Below are 18,050 nucleotides of genomic sequence, written 5' to 3' on the forward strand. Positions count from 1 at the left end.
TTAATATAAATATTATATTAAAAAAATTAATAAAAAATGTAACACTGTGTGTGACACAATTTAGCAAACTGTGGAAGTATATTTTTTCAGTAAAATTAACGATACGTTAACTTAACACGTATTTTTATTTATATTATTATATAATTTATCATAGAACTTTTTTATTTTAAAACGCATTATTTTGTGTTATTTGTTTACTCATAAATTGTATCATTTTGACATTAAGAAATATGAATATCAATTTAACACAAAATATTGAAATAACATAATTACATTATGTTAAATTAATACAATATATTCAAATAAATAAAAACACAAACTTTTAGAGAGAACTTGAATGGAATGGAATTTTAACATAAATAGAAAATATTTTTACTGTGTAAAATACTGTAATCAAGACAATCAAGAGTAAGCGATGAGTGGTACCGAATTCTTTGTCTCCGCGAGGGCAACATATCAAGCGATGCAATAGCGTGGCGCTTTTCGACGAAGGGCGTCGTTATTACGGAAGGCCGGGGTCTTTCGATGTCCTGCAACGGTCAGCCCGATCTCTGGGGAGGTCCTTCGAATTTTCCAGTCGACGCGACGGAGGGAAGCTTGTCGGCCAAGTTGCATATTACCATTTCTCGATTCGACGTACGAGAGGTCGGTGCGTGCTCTCGCGTCCGTCTGTGCGTGCGTGTGAAACACTCCTGTGTCACCGGGTACACTCGGTGTTAGTCCCTTTGGCATTAGACAAGGGTATCGGGGATGTTCGGGGGTGCTCGTTGTGATTGGTGTGGGTCGGACTGACCATTTGAATACACGGCACTGTAATCACGACCGTGTTCCCTCTCTCTCTTTCTAACTCACTTTCTCGCAGCTCATTCTCCTCCCCACCGCACCGGCCTGACACTCCTTGCCTATCGTACAGTCATCGCACTTCCTCATCCTCTTCCTCTCCCCCGCCACCGTCCTGACAGGACGCGCGTGGCTGTCCGGGGAATACCTCCAGATTACTACCACCGGTGAACGCGTCCTCCCATTCGTTTCCATCGTCGCCTGACCAGACCTTCTGAATGAAAACGGTATTGTGCCGAGTATCCAGATTGAAGTTAGGGAGGCGTATCGACGTGGGACTGTCGATTTCAGAAACGATTTTCTTCCGCCTTTCTCAGAATTTACTCGTTGAACTATTACGTAAAATTTTATCATACTATTATATTATATATTTATATATTGGATAAAAAAATATTCAAGCAACTACCTTATATTTAGGGAAATGAACAAATAAGTTGCCAATCAATAAGTTCTCGTACATATTATTGAAATTAACGGTTACACATAAAAACTGTTTTATATACTCTCTAAATTTCTTGAAATAAAATTTCACTCCAAAGGAATGAAATCTCATACTTTTAAAAGGAGTGAAGCTCCAAAACGAAAGAGTGAAAATCTACCATTCTTATTCAAGAGTGCAAATATTTTCGTTCTTTTTCAATAGTGGCAATATTTTCACTCTTTTGGAATGAGATTTTATTCCAAGAAATTAAATGAGTAATTTAATCAGATAGGCAATACACTCTGAAAGTTTTCTTTTTACAATTTCATTGTATAGTACTTGTACAATGCAAATAAAAAAAAAATAAAGATATTTTTTGAAGGTTTCGATTCGAGCTTTTATCTATGAACAGTGTTCAGATTCATAGACGCGGGACCGCCCTTTTGTTCACGTCGATAATCGAGTATGCGTAGGACGCTCTCTCGTGTGCCTTAGGAGGGAAATTATCCAGGAGACGTCTCGTCGGATTTCTCTCGTTACCGCCTCGTTCCGGACGTGAAAACGCTCGCGTAACCGGTTCCGCATTTGCATGTTCACCGCTTGGAGGCAGAGAGCGAGGTCGATGGGCTTGGGTGGTGGCACGGATGCTGCGAGCCGGCACTATCGCCATCGTCAAAAAGCGTCTCACATCCATTTTAATGGATCCTTCTCGAAGATAAAGGGCAGGCGAGGAGAAGAGAACGAGAGATAGCAGGTGATGCAATTTATTGATATACCGAGACCATCTTCATTAAAAGCATATACAAATTATTTATATTTTAAAGAGCAAGAACATCTAATGCGTTTCGATACGCGAATTTAAAATATACGTATATACGTTGCATATTAAATTTCTTCTGATTTTTAAAGTAACGTTTATTTTTGTTTCTGCGTTGTAAAAGATTGTCATAAAGAAACGTAATTATAGATAATGCTTTTAAGTTTCGCAATAAATGATTGTCGCTATATAAAGGAGTATAAAATTATTATAGATTTTTGTATCGTAGGCTATTGACATATATGCACGTAGTTGCGTTGATAAAAAAGTGACACAAGTAAAAAGTTAGCATTATAGTTGTAGTATTTGAATTTTGGAAACTCATGACATAGTTTACGTAGTTGAATATATACATATATATATTAAATTACAATTGAATACATATTAAATATATAAATTATATTGAAAGTATCATATAGAAAAAAATAAAAAGTTATGCATATTTACTCTTAATCAACGTTGTTCTAATTTAGAATTTTTAACATATTTTATTAAAAGGTTGCTTTGGGATGTGTTATTTCTCTATCAACACAGCGATATGATCAAAATGCGTTGCACAACCACGTTTGCAACATAGCCATCGTATAGTCGGGATACTTTGCCTAAACATTTGCTCGGCGCTTCACCTGCTAGAAGCCTAACCCTTCGCTATTTCATTAAATTAGAAGGAACCTGTCTGGTCGGTTAGTTGGCTGGTTGGTTGGTTCGCAGCCGCGATCTCCGTTTCTCTCTGTTTTTCTCTCCATCTCTCCTTTTCTCTCACGTCGCTAGATCCGCGAAACCACTGGAAACTTTCGCTTTTACCGTCATTTTATAATTCATGATATCGTCCTGTCGCTCGGATGTAACGCGGGTCTCGTTTCGTACCGTCGGTGGCGAGTAAAGAGGGTCCCTTCATTCGTTGCGCTTGTCGTTGATAGGCACTACTTGCATTCGCCTTAATGTTCGACCGAATCACTCGTTTTGTTATTAATGGTAATAATAGTGTGGCAACCACAACACGACGTGTGTGGATCGACGACAATTGAAGCAAGCCGTAGGTTCTTTTTGTATTATCTAACGCAATTTTGAAATTTTGATCGACGAAGTATGAAAGTGGAGACTCGAGTTTTAAAGAATTCATAAAGAATATACTCTTTTTCAATAACTTTTATTTCTTACATATGTTAATTTCTAAATGTACTTTTTTAATATCGTTATTGTGAGAATTGTCGACTTTCTTTGTTTTTTATCTTCTAAATTTTTAGTTTTGCCTCGATAGTTATAAAATATTGGTATTATTTACTTGAAAGATTGTAGTTTTTAGAAGCAAGCAAAGAAATATTCTTACATAGATTTATTAATAAATTTTATTCTCGTCACGTCAAATCATATGATTCCCATTAAGATCAGTGTTTTGACTGGAATAAATCTTTTCTAAAGTGTAGCACGTTAGACTGAGCATCTTACTGTTGCACGCTCAATATCTTAACGAGAATAAGTCCAAAGTTGTATCCCATTACGTCTAAGCATGCTGTCCCTACCCCATCTTTGCTACACTATAATACTCTATCGCGTTACTTGCTCTATGCGACGCACTTTCAGCCTCTGCCTCTCTTTCTCACTCCTCCGCTATAAAGCGTCCCTTGGACTACCCCTTGATTATTCTCCATTGGCGTAGAAACTAATTAAAATAATATCTTTATTCTTTGTTTTCACTAATTGTATCGCCATACATAAAAATTAACGTATTTGAAATAATTAATAGCCGACGATACAAAAAAATTTGTCTACAAGAAATTTACTTTTGATTACGATCATTAAATATGTTTTATTAATTCCAGTAAGCGATGCTTAATAATCTTGCGGTAGCTTTTTTATTTAATAAACATTACTTTTCTTTGAAGTACTGCTTTAAGTTTTGAGACAATAATAATATTAATTTAACGCTTTAGAAGTATATCGTGTTCATCGTCTTAAGACGACAGATGTTACGCCATTGGCGAAGGGTTGAGATCGACCGTCGGTGGGTGTCTCTTCTCTTTATCTCCTTGCACAGATTTTAATATAAATTATAATCTAATGTCGTTTCTTAATACCTTTTACCCCCGACTGCCGTCGCTACCACCATGGTTTCTCCGAACCCCAAAACGCCGAGGTCATTATTAGGGATTTCTCATTATGCGATCAATCATTCTCAGGGATCGCGAAGCTAATTTCTTGCGTCAATTAATATTGCGATAGCGGCCATCGACGAAGAAAACGTCGACGGCATTCCTTTTCTGCCCTCCAACCGCGTCATTCCTCATTTTCGTATCATTTAACATTCAATGGAACGTCTTGCTTAACGTTGCAATCATGCTTGCTCTTTGCACATCGTCAAAAAACTGTCAAATAATTGCGAAGCGATATTTCACAGCATATTTATAAGACAGTTATTATTAATTAAATGACATGATATCTATAGTAAATTACAGTTTTTAAATGTTTTGAATTCCACACATGAAAGTGAATAATTCTTAATAATAATTATAATTATTCAAAGTAAATTAATAGATTTTATTAGAAATGATGATAGATTATGTAAAATTTGATCTGAAATAGATGAATATTGCTGAATGCAACTTGCTGCAAAAACTATTAAATTATTATTCTACAATATAATAGTAAAAATTGTTACCAGCAAGTTAAACTTTATATTTTAACTAGATGACATGTTTATTTTATAACGATTAATCTTAGGCTCGTAGTCCTTTGTTTTTATGTTTTTTAAAGTATTATTTTTCAAGAATAAATATCAAAGTCATTGTTTGCAAAATTATTTGTATTATATACATTCATTGTATACATAATCATATATTATACATATATATATATATATATAAAATTGAAATTCATAACAAAAATTTTTTTTATACAAGTTTTAAATAATTAGATACAAATATTAGCTAATTAAATATGTGACAGGTCAGATACGTACATAGCTCAAACCAAAGTAACGTACGCGATTGGTATCACCCTTGGGACAATAAAAATTGCAGGCGAGATCGCGAAGGTTGATCTCGGAAAAAGCCTCTCCGATGCCTCGAGGTGGTAGGTAGAGTGAGAGTTGAGATAGAGAGCAAACCGATGGATTTATGCCTCGTACTACTAGGCATCATCGTTCTCCCCCGATAGATATATGGAACTGTATACGCGCGTTTCTCCACGCAGTTCTCATTCTCTTTCTCTTCCTCTCTCTCTCTCTCTCTCTCTCTCTCTCTCTCTCTCTTTCTTCCTCTCTTACACACTATCTCTATTTCTTCCCTTGCCAATATTTGCCCTCATACGCAACGCCTTGGGTTCTGTATTTACGAACAAATACGCATATACAGATATATAAACGTGTCCTCCATGTTTACCTTCTTATATCTGTCTGTATCTCGCGTTGGTCGCCCCTAAAAGCTACCGTCGAACGCCCCCCGAAATCAGATCAGTAACCCCTTTAGCAAACTTCAACTTCGATGAGCCCGTTGTAAGACGTCTTACCGTTGCAGTAACTACATCATATTAAAGCATATATTTTTATTTTTTTACAATTGTACTTTGGAAAATAATAATTAAACGTATAAAAATCAAGAAAAAACTCATTTCTGTCATATAAATAATTATTAACAATTCAGATAACGATAGGCTATGACAAATATTTAAAAAAGCATTTAGTAAAATTGTTCTTAGATGGTTCTACTGGGAATTACAATTTTTAATAAATATTATATTTTTGTAGTAAATAAAGAGTGATTAGTTAATACTAACAATAAATTTAAGTTCTATAAAAATGTATTAGTACTTTATTGAATTTGTCAAGTAACATTTTGAATATTGGATGTTAAAAAAGCGCAGTATATTTATTATTCATTTCCTTAACAGCGAATTTTCTGATAGTATCACCCTCGTGATTCCACTCTTGTGAGAAGTGTTCGGAAAGTCCGGGAGCTGCGTCTCTGAGGAAAGAGGATCTGAGAGGTGGTCGAGGGGGAGAGGGGGTAACCGAACTTTGGACTTTGAACTTTGCCGCTCGAGTGACCTCGCGGCCGTTTTATTTCACTTTCGGCCATTAACATACTTCGCTCCGGGATTTTTCCTACTTCCGGGTGCAAAGTACTAGATGTCTGCATAATTACCGTTTCATCGGTTTTCTTTCTTACAGCAATTGAGTGAAAAGTAAAAACACACGGTTCCAAATTTCCTTGTTTAAAGATGAAGCATAATTATTTCCATCGTTGTATGTAAGTTATTCGAGAAGCAAATTGTTCCATTCGTGTACGATGAGGAAAACTGATTTGGATCGTTACATGTAAGGTGCTTTCCATTTGATGACAAGTCGACACAAACATTATTCTATCTTTCTCGATTTAACTTACGAGTAACAAAGACAGAACCTTACGTCGACTTGCGAAATGAAAAGCACCCCTAATAGATTTATTCTCAAACGAGACGAATTATGGGCAATTATACATATCAAGCAAGTACTTGTCTCGTACTTTTGATTTGGAGCTTTCCCCTTCTGGAAAGCCGTTGTTTCGTTGTCGTCTGCAATTTCAAGAGTGCCATCGTTTATTGTTCGCGATAGCTCGGAAACAGCAGTGGGGCGCAAAAAGACGAAGCGAGAATCGACGGTACCCCGAAGAAAGACGGCGGTCACGCGCGACGGATAGAAAGAACAAAAAGAGAAGGCAGCCGGAGCGCGGCGAGTAGGAAAGCTCTCTTTCGCCATGAACGCGACGAGGAAGAGGGCTTTTTCCTCAGCTCCGGGGCGAGGATCCATGTATGGACCTCACGACCACCTACGAGACGACGCCGGCGTCGTAGTCGTCCTTCTCGCCGGCAAAAAGTAACACGAAAGTAAGCCTATCGTGGGAGGCGTGGAACGCGGAGCTTTTCCCTGTGTATCTCGATGAGTTCACGACGAGCTTTCATGGGAGTGGGGGCCACGCTTGCGCGGACGCTTCCGGCGAGGAGGGACGACAAAGTCGGAGGAAGCGAAAAGAGGATGGAAAAGCTCTCTAGGATTTTGAGGGTAGGATGCGCGCGGGGAGGGATAAAACGTCGGCGGGGCAGGACGTTCCAGCACTTCTAACACTTTCAGCACTCCTCTTCGAGGCTCGCGGACGTGAGGATGTACTTTACAACTGCCGCTTTTTTGAAATACGTTTTTTAAGGGTTATATCGATTATGGCAACGAGAAAATCATGCGCAACGGTTCATACTACATATTGAGAAGTTTCATTTGTTTAATATTGGATGATTGCTTTATAGAATCTAATGTCAGTTTAATTGGTATATGTATATAATCTACCGTGAAGAATATTTAATATATATATATATATATATATATATATATAATAATTGTTTTATATATTTTCCAGAAAGGTTAAAGTAAAAAAAACTTATTTCTTATTAGCGATGGTAATTAGATGTTTTATTTTATGTCTATCTTTTAAAGTTCTGTAATATGTACTTTTGTTAATTTACGTTTCTAAGAATCAAAGAATTAATCGCAAGCGAAGTTGTATTTTGAACTCACTTTTACTTTCCATTTCATTTTAATTCGTCAATTAGTGCAGCTTCGAAAGTATCGATAAATAAATTATGGGTGACGATATCACGGTCGTAAATGTGCTTATTAACGGAACAGTTGTAAGTTAAATCATTTAGGAAAACTTGGATTGGAGTCAAACATCTCGATGCAATAAAGTAAATATTACAATTGTTCGTTAAAGCATCAACTGTGCACTGAATACGGATTATCCATTAACATTATCATCATATTATGGTGAATGATCTATAGAAACTGATTGCAATTAAACAAGTTGCGTGGATGTCACTTGAAATGATCGAAGGAACGTAAGATATCGAGAGAGAAAAGGGGAAGAGAATTGTGTGATGCAAATGAAGGAATTTATCGATTAGCTTCAAATAACGCATTCGCCTTCATTCATTATTCTTTCCAAGTATTATATTTCGAATAGCATTTTAATGAAATAAATATTGGAGAATACGGAGTACTGTCATAATAATTTTACAAAGCGTGCATTATACGTTTGAAATTTCTACACTGATGAACGAATATAAGAATTCTCACGCTAATTACTTCAAATTCACGTTGGTAGATAATTGTGAAGAAAACACGTGTGCGTAATGACGGAAAATCATTGATTTTATTTATTGAATTATTTATTTGTATTATTAATTATTTTATATATAACAAATTTCGTTCGCACGAGACATCCAGCTCGAATAGCCTTCCAATATGGTATTATACGAATTTATATTCTTAAGAGCCTTATAATTTACTTATTGAATTATTTATTTATTTGTCCCAGTAATAAGCATTACAATTTAATTTAAGCGACTCATCGAGTTTTTTTACTTCTTATTTGATCCATCTTATTCAATTATTTATCTGAAATCTCTATATATGAGCAACGGTTCTTAACATCAACGCATTGTGTTCATGCATGAAAAAAACTATTTTATTGAAAGATCTAAAAATTTAACTAGATACAAATCTGAAAATAATTTTGTTAGAGCATTAAAATAATTATCTCAAGTACAATAAACAATATTGCAAAAAGTTTTGATACTCTAATGATCCAGCGTCGTACATAATTATTTCGATGATCTAACAAAATTATTTTTAGATCTGTATATCTATAAGTAAAATTTTTAAATTCTTCAGTATAAAACCGTCCTTCCCGTGTGAGTATTAATTGCAGTACCAAACGCCTGAATATCGACAAACGTTATCACACGTAGTTCTAACGTTGATCTTCCACGTCTGGTAAGACAAGAGATATGAATGCATGAATGCATTGAAAGTGTCTTGAAACTAGAACGACCAGTATCTTCTTGCAGCTTGGATGTAAAGGGAAGGAAGTGTCATATGTTCATATGTACTGGACATTCGTTTTACGTCGCAGACACAGCGGAATAACACGCAAAATGACATTAACTGTTTCAGTCGCAAAGTGTCAATATATTATTTTCAGGACAGTAGATAGTTTTTATTTTCGTTCATACAATCGTTCATGCTCTATCTTACCGTCGTGTTTAAGGGCGTTTACCTTTAGCCGTGCTCGTTTTCCCGCATTATTCGGCGTGAATTTGAGAGTAAATTTTCGATTTGCTTCTCCCCGTCTCTCCGCATCTGGTCGACGCTCCGTCCACGGACAACTTTGGAAGGAAACTGGAGAAGGAGTAAAAGTTGCCGACGGTTGGCGGAAAGAAAGATAGAGAGGCGAGAGAGAAGCGAGAAGAACTACTTCATTGGTGGAACTTAATTCACTTAATAGATTCTAAATGGAGTAACTCCGATCTGGCAAGACTCGACCGTTTCTTAAGCGTTGGAATAAAAAGTTCTTGTCCCGGTGAGAACGTAGACAGCCGACGCACTTCAAAGACAGGCTATGGATCGGCAAAGTGAAAGTGATGAAGAGAAACAATGTGAAGACGCGTCAAAAAATAATTGACACTGATCATGATGATTAAAAGCAACAGTATGACTTTCTTGTTTAGTTTTTATGAGTAAGAGTATATCACGCTAATCATGTTTTAATAGTGAATTATTAGATCAAGATTGTACTGGAATCTCGTATTGTCAGAGGTAAATGGGGCAGCGAAAGAATAAAAATCGACTAAACGAATTTAAATTTTATCGGTTACGCGCTCGTCCATAAATTCTTCGTCGAAACCACATTTATCGCAGTAGTCGATATTTATATGAAATACCATTAACCACCGTTGTTCAGCATGTATGGTAAAACAAGAAGAAACTAAAAAAAAAAAAAAAAAAAAAAAATTTACTTTGCTTTTACTGTGCTGTGAACGCGCGAGATGTGTTGAAAAAATAAGGCAGCAATCCAGATTGAATATCCGTTATATTACATACTTCGATAATTCTCGCCATCAGCAAACCGATGAGGTTTGTCCAGCGTTTGCTTTTGATGCTTTTGAGCCCGCTGAAGTGGTAGCTCGTGGTATTGATGCAGGTTCGAGGGAGCCAGCCAAAGAGAAACGCATCGGTCTCCAGTAGCTAATTTATGACTTCGGAGGTGAATTTTGTGCAGGAAACACATCAAAGTTCAGTAGCGGTCAATGCAGCTCACGCGTATACGATGAGAGAAGAGGATGGTATGTCTGAGTGAGAGAAAGAGAGATGGGTTAAAAGATGAGGGAGAGGTAAAGGGGGAGAGTGTGTGTGAGAGAGAGAGAGAGAGAGAGAGAGAGCAAGAGAGAGAGCGAGCATGGAGCTTCACGGACGGTAAAGCAACCACGGGCCGCGCTCTAACTACGTTAAAAGTTTTAATATTAGTTTAGTCGACGGCCACGGTAGATTGAGACGTAATTCCAGGTAATACCACGGTTCTACGAGCTACTTCCAGCTAATACCGAACGAAACGCGTTCTACAAAGGACCCTTCAGCCCCCGCACTCCTTAATCTGCATTAAACTCGACGTTCGGTAGCCCGCCGCCTACCCGTCGCGTCGGCAGCGAACGAGACGTCATTCATATGATCGTATGGTACCTTTGATTTTTGCGCGAGAAGCCATCGACTTCTCTCTCTTCGGCCTTTCGAGTCGGTGCAACCTGCGATTCGGTCGTAGCGATTTCAATGACACCCAAGACACTCTAGCTTCCAGTTGGATATTCCGTCGTGCTGTTATTTTTTACTCACATTCAGAGAGTGCACTTTGCTGATGTTTCTTAGTATAAATATCAGCATTTTTTTCTAAATTTTTCTTTAGAATTAGAAGTAATTTCAAATTGTGCGTGTTTTAAAATAAAGAATAAAAATATAACTTTAGACTTTTTTATTTGGGAGACCAGCGTTTGTTGCGTAAAATTTGTATTATAATTACATCGATATTGTCCTGAAAGAAACATAAATAATTTTGTAGATGATAATACAATTGGCATCGCGTAATTTATAGTTAGTGAGACATCGTTGAAATTGATATGAAAGTTTGCATGCTGCGCAGCGTGCTTTAGTTTTCTATATTTCGCGAAATAAACTTGCCGGAAAAAAAATACGGCGTGTTAACATGTAAAAGCAGCCTGCTATTAACGGACGATCAGAGAGCACAAAGTTTTCTATTAGTACTTATGTAATTGCGAAATTATGTTCTTCGCGCTGTGAATACATTGATCTATAAATACGTATAAAAATGTAAAAGATAATAGTAGAAGATAATAATATTTGATGTATATCCGGTGAAGCGCGTGTTATATGTAAGTTCCTAACAAACTAACTTTATGTAATTTCTGTATATACTTGAAAGTACTTTGCAGCTACTCCGATCGTTGTTTAAGCAGTCAAGTGATTGTTCACTGTTGTAACAAGCGAGTTACGAGTTTTTTTAAAATAAAAAATCCTTATTTGTGTGTCTTCTGCTTTTTCTTCAAAATTCATTTTTCGTAAATTAATATCATTCAATCCTACTGTAGTAAATCGTAAACTGTTAAACCGTAAACACGAATATAATATGCACGTTGTAAACGATCCATTGATAACATCCCGTATAAGACTACATACGTTGAATGTGTCAATGTGCTTTGTAATAATTTCCGATACACACACGATATATCCCTTTTTCATTTAAATCCATCTTGCGCGTCTCCGTATTACCATGTAAAAATACTGATGCGCCCATCGTTACCAGGTAACTATGTGATTTCTCCTAAGATCGCACTTCGGCTGTTGCAGTTTACGTGCACTTCGAGCAGAGGTTTACCCTCGTCGCTGGTAATTGAGCGAGGCGAAGGGTCGCGCTTCCAAGCTCTCGTAATTTCTTGTCACACGACGGACGTTTCGGAGTGAAGCGCGGCAAGGCGCGCAGAGTGTACGAGCGAGGGAATAGGAAAAAATGCACCTGCGACGGGTAATAATTTGTGCCGTCCAAGCTGCGGCGGAGGGCCTTGGAGGAGAGGGACGGGGGGGAGGGGGAGGGGGAGGGGGAGAGAAGGAGGAAAGCGATGGACGAAGGAGGCAGGGAGTGGGCAAAAGGGAAGGTTGAGGAGACGGGGGAAGAGGATGGAAAAGGAAATAACTCGGAGGTGGACCACGCGTTTTGCTTGGAAGCTCGTCTCCGTACTAGCAAAATCGTACTACGCCCTATCTTTCTTCCCCTCCGCGCCACCCCTCTCTTTCTCTTTCTCTCCTCTCTTCCGTTCTCAATCGCTCTCCCTCTCCCTCATCTCTCCTCGTTCTCTCCGCGTTCTTTCTCTCTCTCTCTATCTCTCTGTTCCTGTCTCTCTCTCTCTCTTTCTCTCTCTCTCTCTCTCCCTCAGAGACGAGTCGATGCGTGCGTACGAACACAAGCGAGAAAAGTTTTACTCTCACCAACACTGATGCATGTCCAACGTCGCATATCCAACCTCGTCTCTCCCTTTCTCTATTCCTCTCGCACTCTCGCTTTTGCTTTCCTCTCTCTCTCTCTCTCTCTCTCTCTTCTCACTCGCTTCTCTCCTCCTCTCTAATCTAACTCCTCGCAAACGCGCACACAACCGCGTATCGGCGCTGTTCAACGTCGGTGGTCTCCTCCTCACCAATACCAGGTTGAAATCCTCCTCCGGCTCCTTCCACCAACCCCTCTTTCTGCTTCCTCCTCCTCCTTTTCCTCTTCCTCTTCCACCGCTGTCCTCCTCTTGACGGTGGTGTTGTACGACCTCTCGGGGTTGCTCGTGGAAAATCGGCGCTCTTCGTCGACGTCGCGGCGCGGACGGTTCGGACGGGCCTCGTAGGGCTGCCTAACGTCGATCACGGGTCTACGTCTCCTCTTTTGAGCTTCCTAGACGCGTCTTCCGGCATCGCGGTAAACAGAGAAAGGATCAAACGGTGCCCTGGAGTCGTACGAAAGATGGAATCTCTTGCGGTTCCAACCCGACCGGCTCCCGATATCGCCGCAATCATCGACTGAGAAGATCTCTTGCGCTCATCAACGCGAAAGTAAGTACCAAGAAATAAGGAATGGGAATCCTTTTCAAATTCCGTGCGCGCGATCTCGTATCCTCTGTGATTTTCAACCCAACTTTTGAATCTACATTTCGGAAGAAATTGTTGCAAAGCTCGTGGAAATAGCTTCATGCTTCCATAAACATTTGACAAGTTGATAACAGGAAATCTCGTCGCTGTATGGGCGCGCGCATATGTGTGTGTGTGTGTGTGTGTGTGTGTGTGTGTGTGTGGTATGAAAAGAAGGAAGAGTGATAACAAAGTATAATTTTTCTTAAAAGTAAATATTTTTTAACATTTCGTTAACACGATGATTAAATTTAATAATAATAATACTGTCTTTTTCTTCTACGCGATGCAATACACAGATAGGAATTGTATTTTTAGTCTTCAACATTAGTCGATCCATATGACACGATTTCACAGTATAAGTATTGTAAATCACTCTTCCTTCACTTTCTGATATAATAACGTATACATTATACTCATAAAAAAAAATGTTCTTCTTTAATCTATCACGTTGGATATAAATCCGCACTTTCTTCTTAATTCGCATGATATTTAGAAACTAGGTAGTTCTTCGCGTTTAGGCCACGCAAGATGATTTGACGGTCGTGGCGACAAATTCGTAGGTAGGCTCGAGGTGGTGTGCGAACGTGCACTTGGAATTTGGTTTTCGTCAAAGTTTCCAAGGTGAACTGGTTGTGCGCGCATCTGCGGGGGTATACACCTCACAGGGGGGAAGGAGGGGACGGTGAAAGAGGATCGAGGGCGACGGCGGAGGGGGTCTCGGTCGGGAACTTTGTTCTTGTTCTTGCGAGGAACTTCGACCCACCTTCCTGCGATCCCTCTCTCATACCCCCTCGTGCCCTCCTCGCATCCCCCGTGCCATTGAACAAACTAGTCCGCTTCAACGATAGTTACTTCTTTCTTGTTACGCGGCTACCGAGTTTCGCGCCGACACGCCGCTTACGGAAGGTTGCGGTGAACTTGGTACCCTCCGTTCGCCCCTTCCCTCTCACTCTCCATTTCGGCCGCGAGGGATCACCGGGATTCGGGGTTAACGACAGTTCGCTTGTCCCCGTCTGCATCGTCTTCCCAACGATGCGGAGTCGGCGAAGGCCAAGGTACCAGCGAATGCAGAGTTCGCCGATACAGTGAAATCAGCGCTGTTCTTGGGCAATCATAGTGGAAACTCTTGTTAGACATCTACATTAAACTGAAGAGTAGTCTCACAGTTTCTGTTCTCCAAGTAGTAGACATCTTTGATATCTATAAGCGTTTTCTCTCAATGTCAGTCGGTAACAATATTGATTCTCCATACTTATATGACGACTTCTCCGTCATATGAAAAATATTTATCATGACATTAAGCATTAACAAAAGATAAGATTTAGTTTGATTTCTAATATTTTAATTTAACATATGGTTTAAACTACATCATTTAATAATTATTATCAACTTAAAGATTTCTTTGAAGACATTTATTACTTATCTTATCCGAATACTTACACTTAAGTTGTGATATAGCAATCTTAAAAAGAAATTACGTTTTAAAATTACTTTTATAAAACATCGTTTTGATGATTACCAATGAGGATACTTAATATTTCTTACATCTTATCAAGCTTTGACACAGAAATGTCTGATGCCATCTGATACATTGCTAGATCGAAAGAAGGGTATTTTGCAACAGAAGTAAGCTTACTTATTAAGTTAAAATAGATGTAACATTGAAGAAAGACATTTGTTGCTGTGGCAAAATGATCAGTTTTGACAATTAAATTAATTTTTAAGAATTCTTCAGAAAAATGTCAGCCTTTCTCGTAGTGAATAAAAGAAAGAGAGAGATAAAGACAAGGGGGAGAAATCGGGTGCCAAACGAGAAGGGGGAGAGAACACGAGAGGAGAGAGAGAGAGAGAGAGAGAGAATGAGTGAGTTGGTAGGGGAATTGTTACCCGAAGTTTAAACTTGGTTGTCGACTGCCGTTAACAAGGTTTGCCATGGGGCTGGTTCAGTAGTGTCTAGGTCTCGGGGTGTGCCACATCTCGCGTCCGGAGACGCTCGTCTTCGTCGTGTCTTGAAACCGATTAACGGTCAACCGTGGTTTCGTCATTTTTCCATCCTGTCGTTAAAAGTTGCGACATTGTCCCCAAACGAGCGACGGTAATAAGTCGTTCCCTGCGTGGTCCAAGGCGTAACGGTACCGATTCGCTGAGTGTTGCTGCAAATAGTTTACGCTGTAGAGTGATTACGATCGACTTGCGAAGGAAAGAAGCGTAAGATCATTCATATTTAGATGCTGCATTGGGATTTATCGATGGATTGTATTATGTATGTATTCATTATTTTTTGCGTGTGTAGAAATATTTATTAAAATATTAAATATTACATAAATACACTGTATAAATACACTGAAATAGTTTTTGGACGTTATATTTTTGTCTGTTGAAAGAATTATTTACGGAAGTAATAGCCGGCGCGACGCGACGGTCGCCGATGAACAATCTGCGGGCGATTGTTAATTCGGAATATCTTGCTTAAGTTGTATATTTTTACACTTCCTCTAATGTTATTTTTGCAATTTTATAAAAATTTGTATCTTACATATCTTTGTAGTTGTTCTAATGTTAAAGAAAATTATCCATTTATATTAATATTGAAATTGTAGCTTAATGGTTTTAGTAATTTATAATCTTTTGCATTTGATACAAAAATAAAATGTTTACAAAAGGCGTTTAGAAACAAAATGTTTACAAGTTATTAAATTATTTGTTTTCCGATCAAGGAGGCAACAGTTAATTATTGTTATGGTGTTATGAACAATACTTATCAAAGGACCAACTAAAAGAAGATTTGAAAACTTGATGGTGTGTAGGGTTTAGAATTTGGACGAAAGAGTCGCAGCGCGTCGCGGCCACCAGTGGTTAAAGCTACCCCGACTTCGCTGATTATATCGATTTGAAGCCCCCCTAACGGAATTACGTCGAAAATTGCCCTAACCTCGCACAACCTTAAAGCCACGCGAGAAAGGGTGACGCCTTCAGCTTTTACCGATTGAAAACATTTTGAGTTCTGCGCTATTGGTTGGGTTATATTGTGACATACTGTAGATTTTAGCGAATTTTTTTTTTTAATGGTGATCTATTAAGAGAGACGACGGAATGAAAGTATGTCAAGTTGAGTCTAGCAATCATAAAGTTTTAAATTATCAGCAATTTAATATGTCTTGCTTAATTAGCTGAAAAAATAAGCAGCTATTGAACTGAAAATCGATGATATATATTTCATTTCTTCATTTTACATTTATATGATCAGGTAATGCAGATTGGCGTGTATATTACAAGGTTCGGACGTATGACATTTATCATAAGCAACGTGTCACGGGCCGTGATTAATTGCTTAATGTCAGCAAGCTAAACCACGTAGTTTCGATAGCTTAATTAATGAATAATTAATTATACGCATATTCGGAGGGGTAATTTCCTCACGACTTATGCGGTCGATTATTTTAACTTTTTGTTTACTTCATTCTTTATGAAGACAATCTTGCAAAGCGTTCAGCCATTTACAGAATCAACGTAATGACGATAGGTAATTTTGAACGAAATGTTACGATGTCACCCCAGCGGAAAGTAATTCACGTCGCAGCAGCTTTTTATCGCGAATGCGAGAACGATAACCAGTGCCGCCGGCATGGCGCTTGAACGCCACACGCTCGATCACTCGTGGTGAAACAATAAAGAGAGGAAACGCTCCATCGAGATGCAAATTGATGCAAACTTTTATACGAATCGTGGCCATCGGCTTCCTGTTTGACGGTGGCCATTGTTCATCGTGTATTTTTTATATCAATGTAACTATTACATCAACGAATGACCGGCCAGTTTATTGGTATTATCATGTTCCGATGCAAATGGGCACGTATAATAAACGTGCAACGATTATATATGTGATAAATCGCGTCACTGCAAATATTGTAAAATTAAAATTTCTTTATACTTGTCGTTTCTAAAGGATATTATTAATTTATTTGTGGACATTATAAAGAAAGTAAATTTGCGATGTTCTAAATTGAACTTTTTAAAAAGAAAATGACATTTGTTCTATTTCATTGAAATTTCTAGTATTGTAGACATCCGTGTGGCTCTATTTTAGTAGGTAATTTGCTTTAAAAATGCGACAGATTCAATCGGTTCCTCCAAGTTTTTCACATTTCTTATCTACGAGTTAGGAGCATGACGTTGGAATATCGCTTTGACTTTTGGCTTTATTATAACAAGATCTTATACAAGTGTAGGTGCATTGAAGTTTCCAAATTATCATTCTGCTGAAAATTATTGGCGGTTGTTATCTTGTACCACGGGCGATTTGTAGTTCAGTCTCTTTGATAATTTTCGGTTATCCTGGCGAGTTCTCGACGATATAACCGTAGTGGGTGCTCGCACGATAGCGTGATCCAATTTGTCGAAGAATGCGCTATCGCGGGGTAACTGCGAGACGGTGCAAGAAGACGATGGAAAGGGTTAGATGGGGCCCCGGAGAGACGGCGGGATGATAGTGGTGATGAGGGACGCGAGATGCAGAAGGGGCAGGCAATTAATACGACGCGGAGGCATGCACGTCGGCAGGCAACGCCGAAGACTCGCTTCATTAGGGCCCGAACGAAGGGTTGATTTTTACCCCGAAAATCCTCCTACCGCCGGCTCATTGGTTTCCAATTATCGAAATGCCGTCGCCTTAGGGCATTCTTGTCTTGCTCCGTAATCCTCTTCCACCCTCTCCCCCTCCCCCTCTCAAATCTTTATCAACATCTTTGCAAATGTGGTTTCATTTGTTGAACAAATATATTTGGCGTTGATTTTGAGTGGCGATTGTACGCGAGGAAATTATTTTACCTCAAATCTGATTGCATCGTCCAATTGCAATCGATTTGGATGGAGATAACAGAAGGTCGATGCACGTTGATGAAATCCATTTCGAAATAGCCAGGTTTCAA

General features: G+C 38.7%; 2 protein-coding genes across 10 annotated transcripts in view; one reads left to right on the forward strand and one right to left on the reverse strand.

Moving 5' to 3' along the window:
• Window positions 1-18,050, forward strand: part of LOC105148601 (uncharacterized) — a 344,598-nt gene that overhangs the window by 131,949 nt on the left and 194,599 nt on the right. The window lies entirely within an intron of this gene.
• LOC147910379 (uncharacterized) lies at window positions 7,501-13,043 on the reverse strand. The gene is made up of 2 exons (XM_087402889.1): window positions 9,988-13,043; window positions 7,501-9,285 (listed from the first exon to the last, which is right to left on the reverse strand). The coding sequence occupies exons 1-2, from the start codon at window positions 10,172-10,174 to the stop codon at window positions 9,104-9,106; spliced, it is 369 nt and encodes a 122-aa protein (XP_087259015.1). The 5' UTR covers window positions 10,175-13,043; the 3' UTR covers window positions 7,501-9,103.

The sequence above is a fragment of the Acromyrmex echinatior genome, chromosome 2 (genome assembly GCF_024713525.1).
Source record: "Acromyrmex echinatior isolate Ae372 chromosome 2, ASM2471352v2, whole genome shotgun sequence".
Taxonomy (NCBI): domain Eukaryota; kingdom Metazoa; phylum Arthropoda; class Insecta; order Hymenoptera; family Formicidae; genus Acromyrmex; species Acromyrmex echinatior.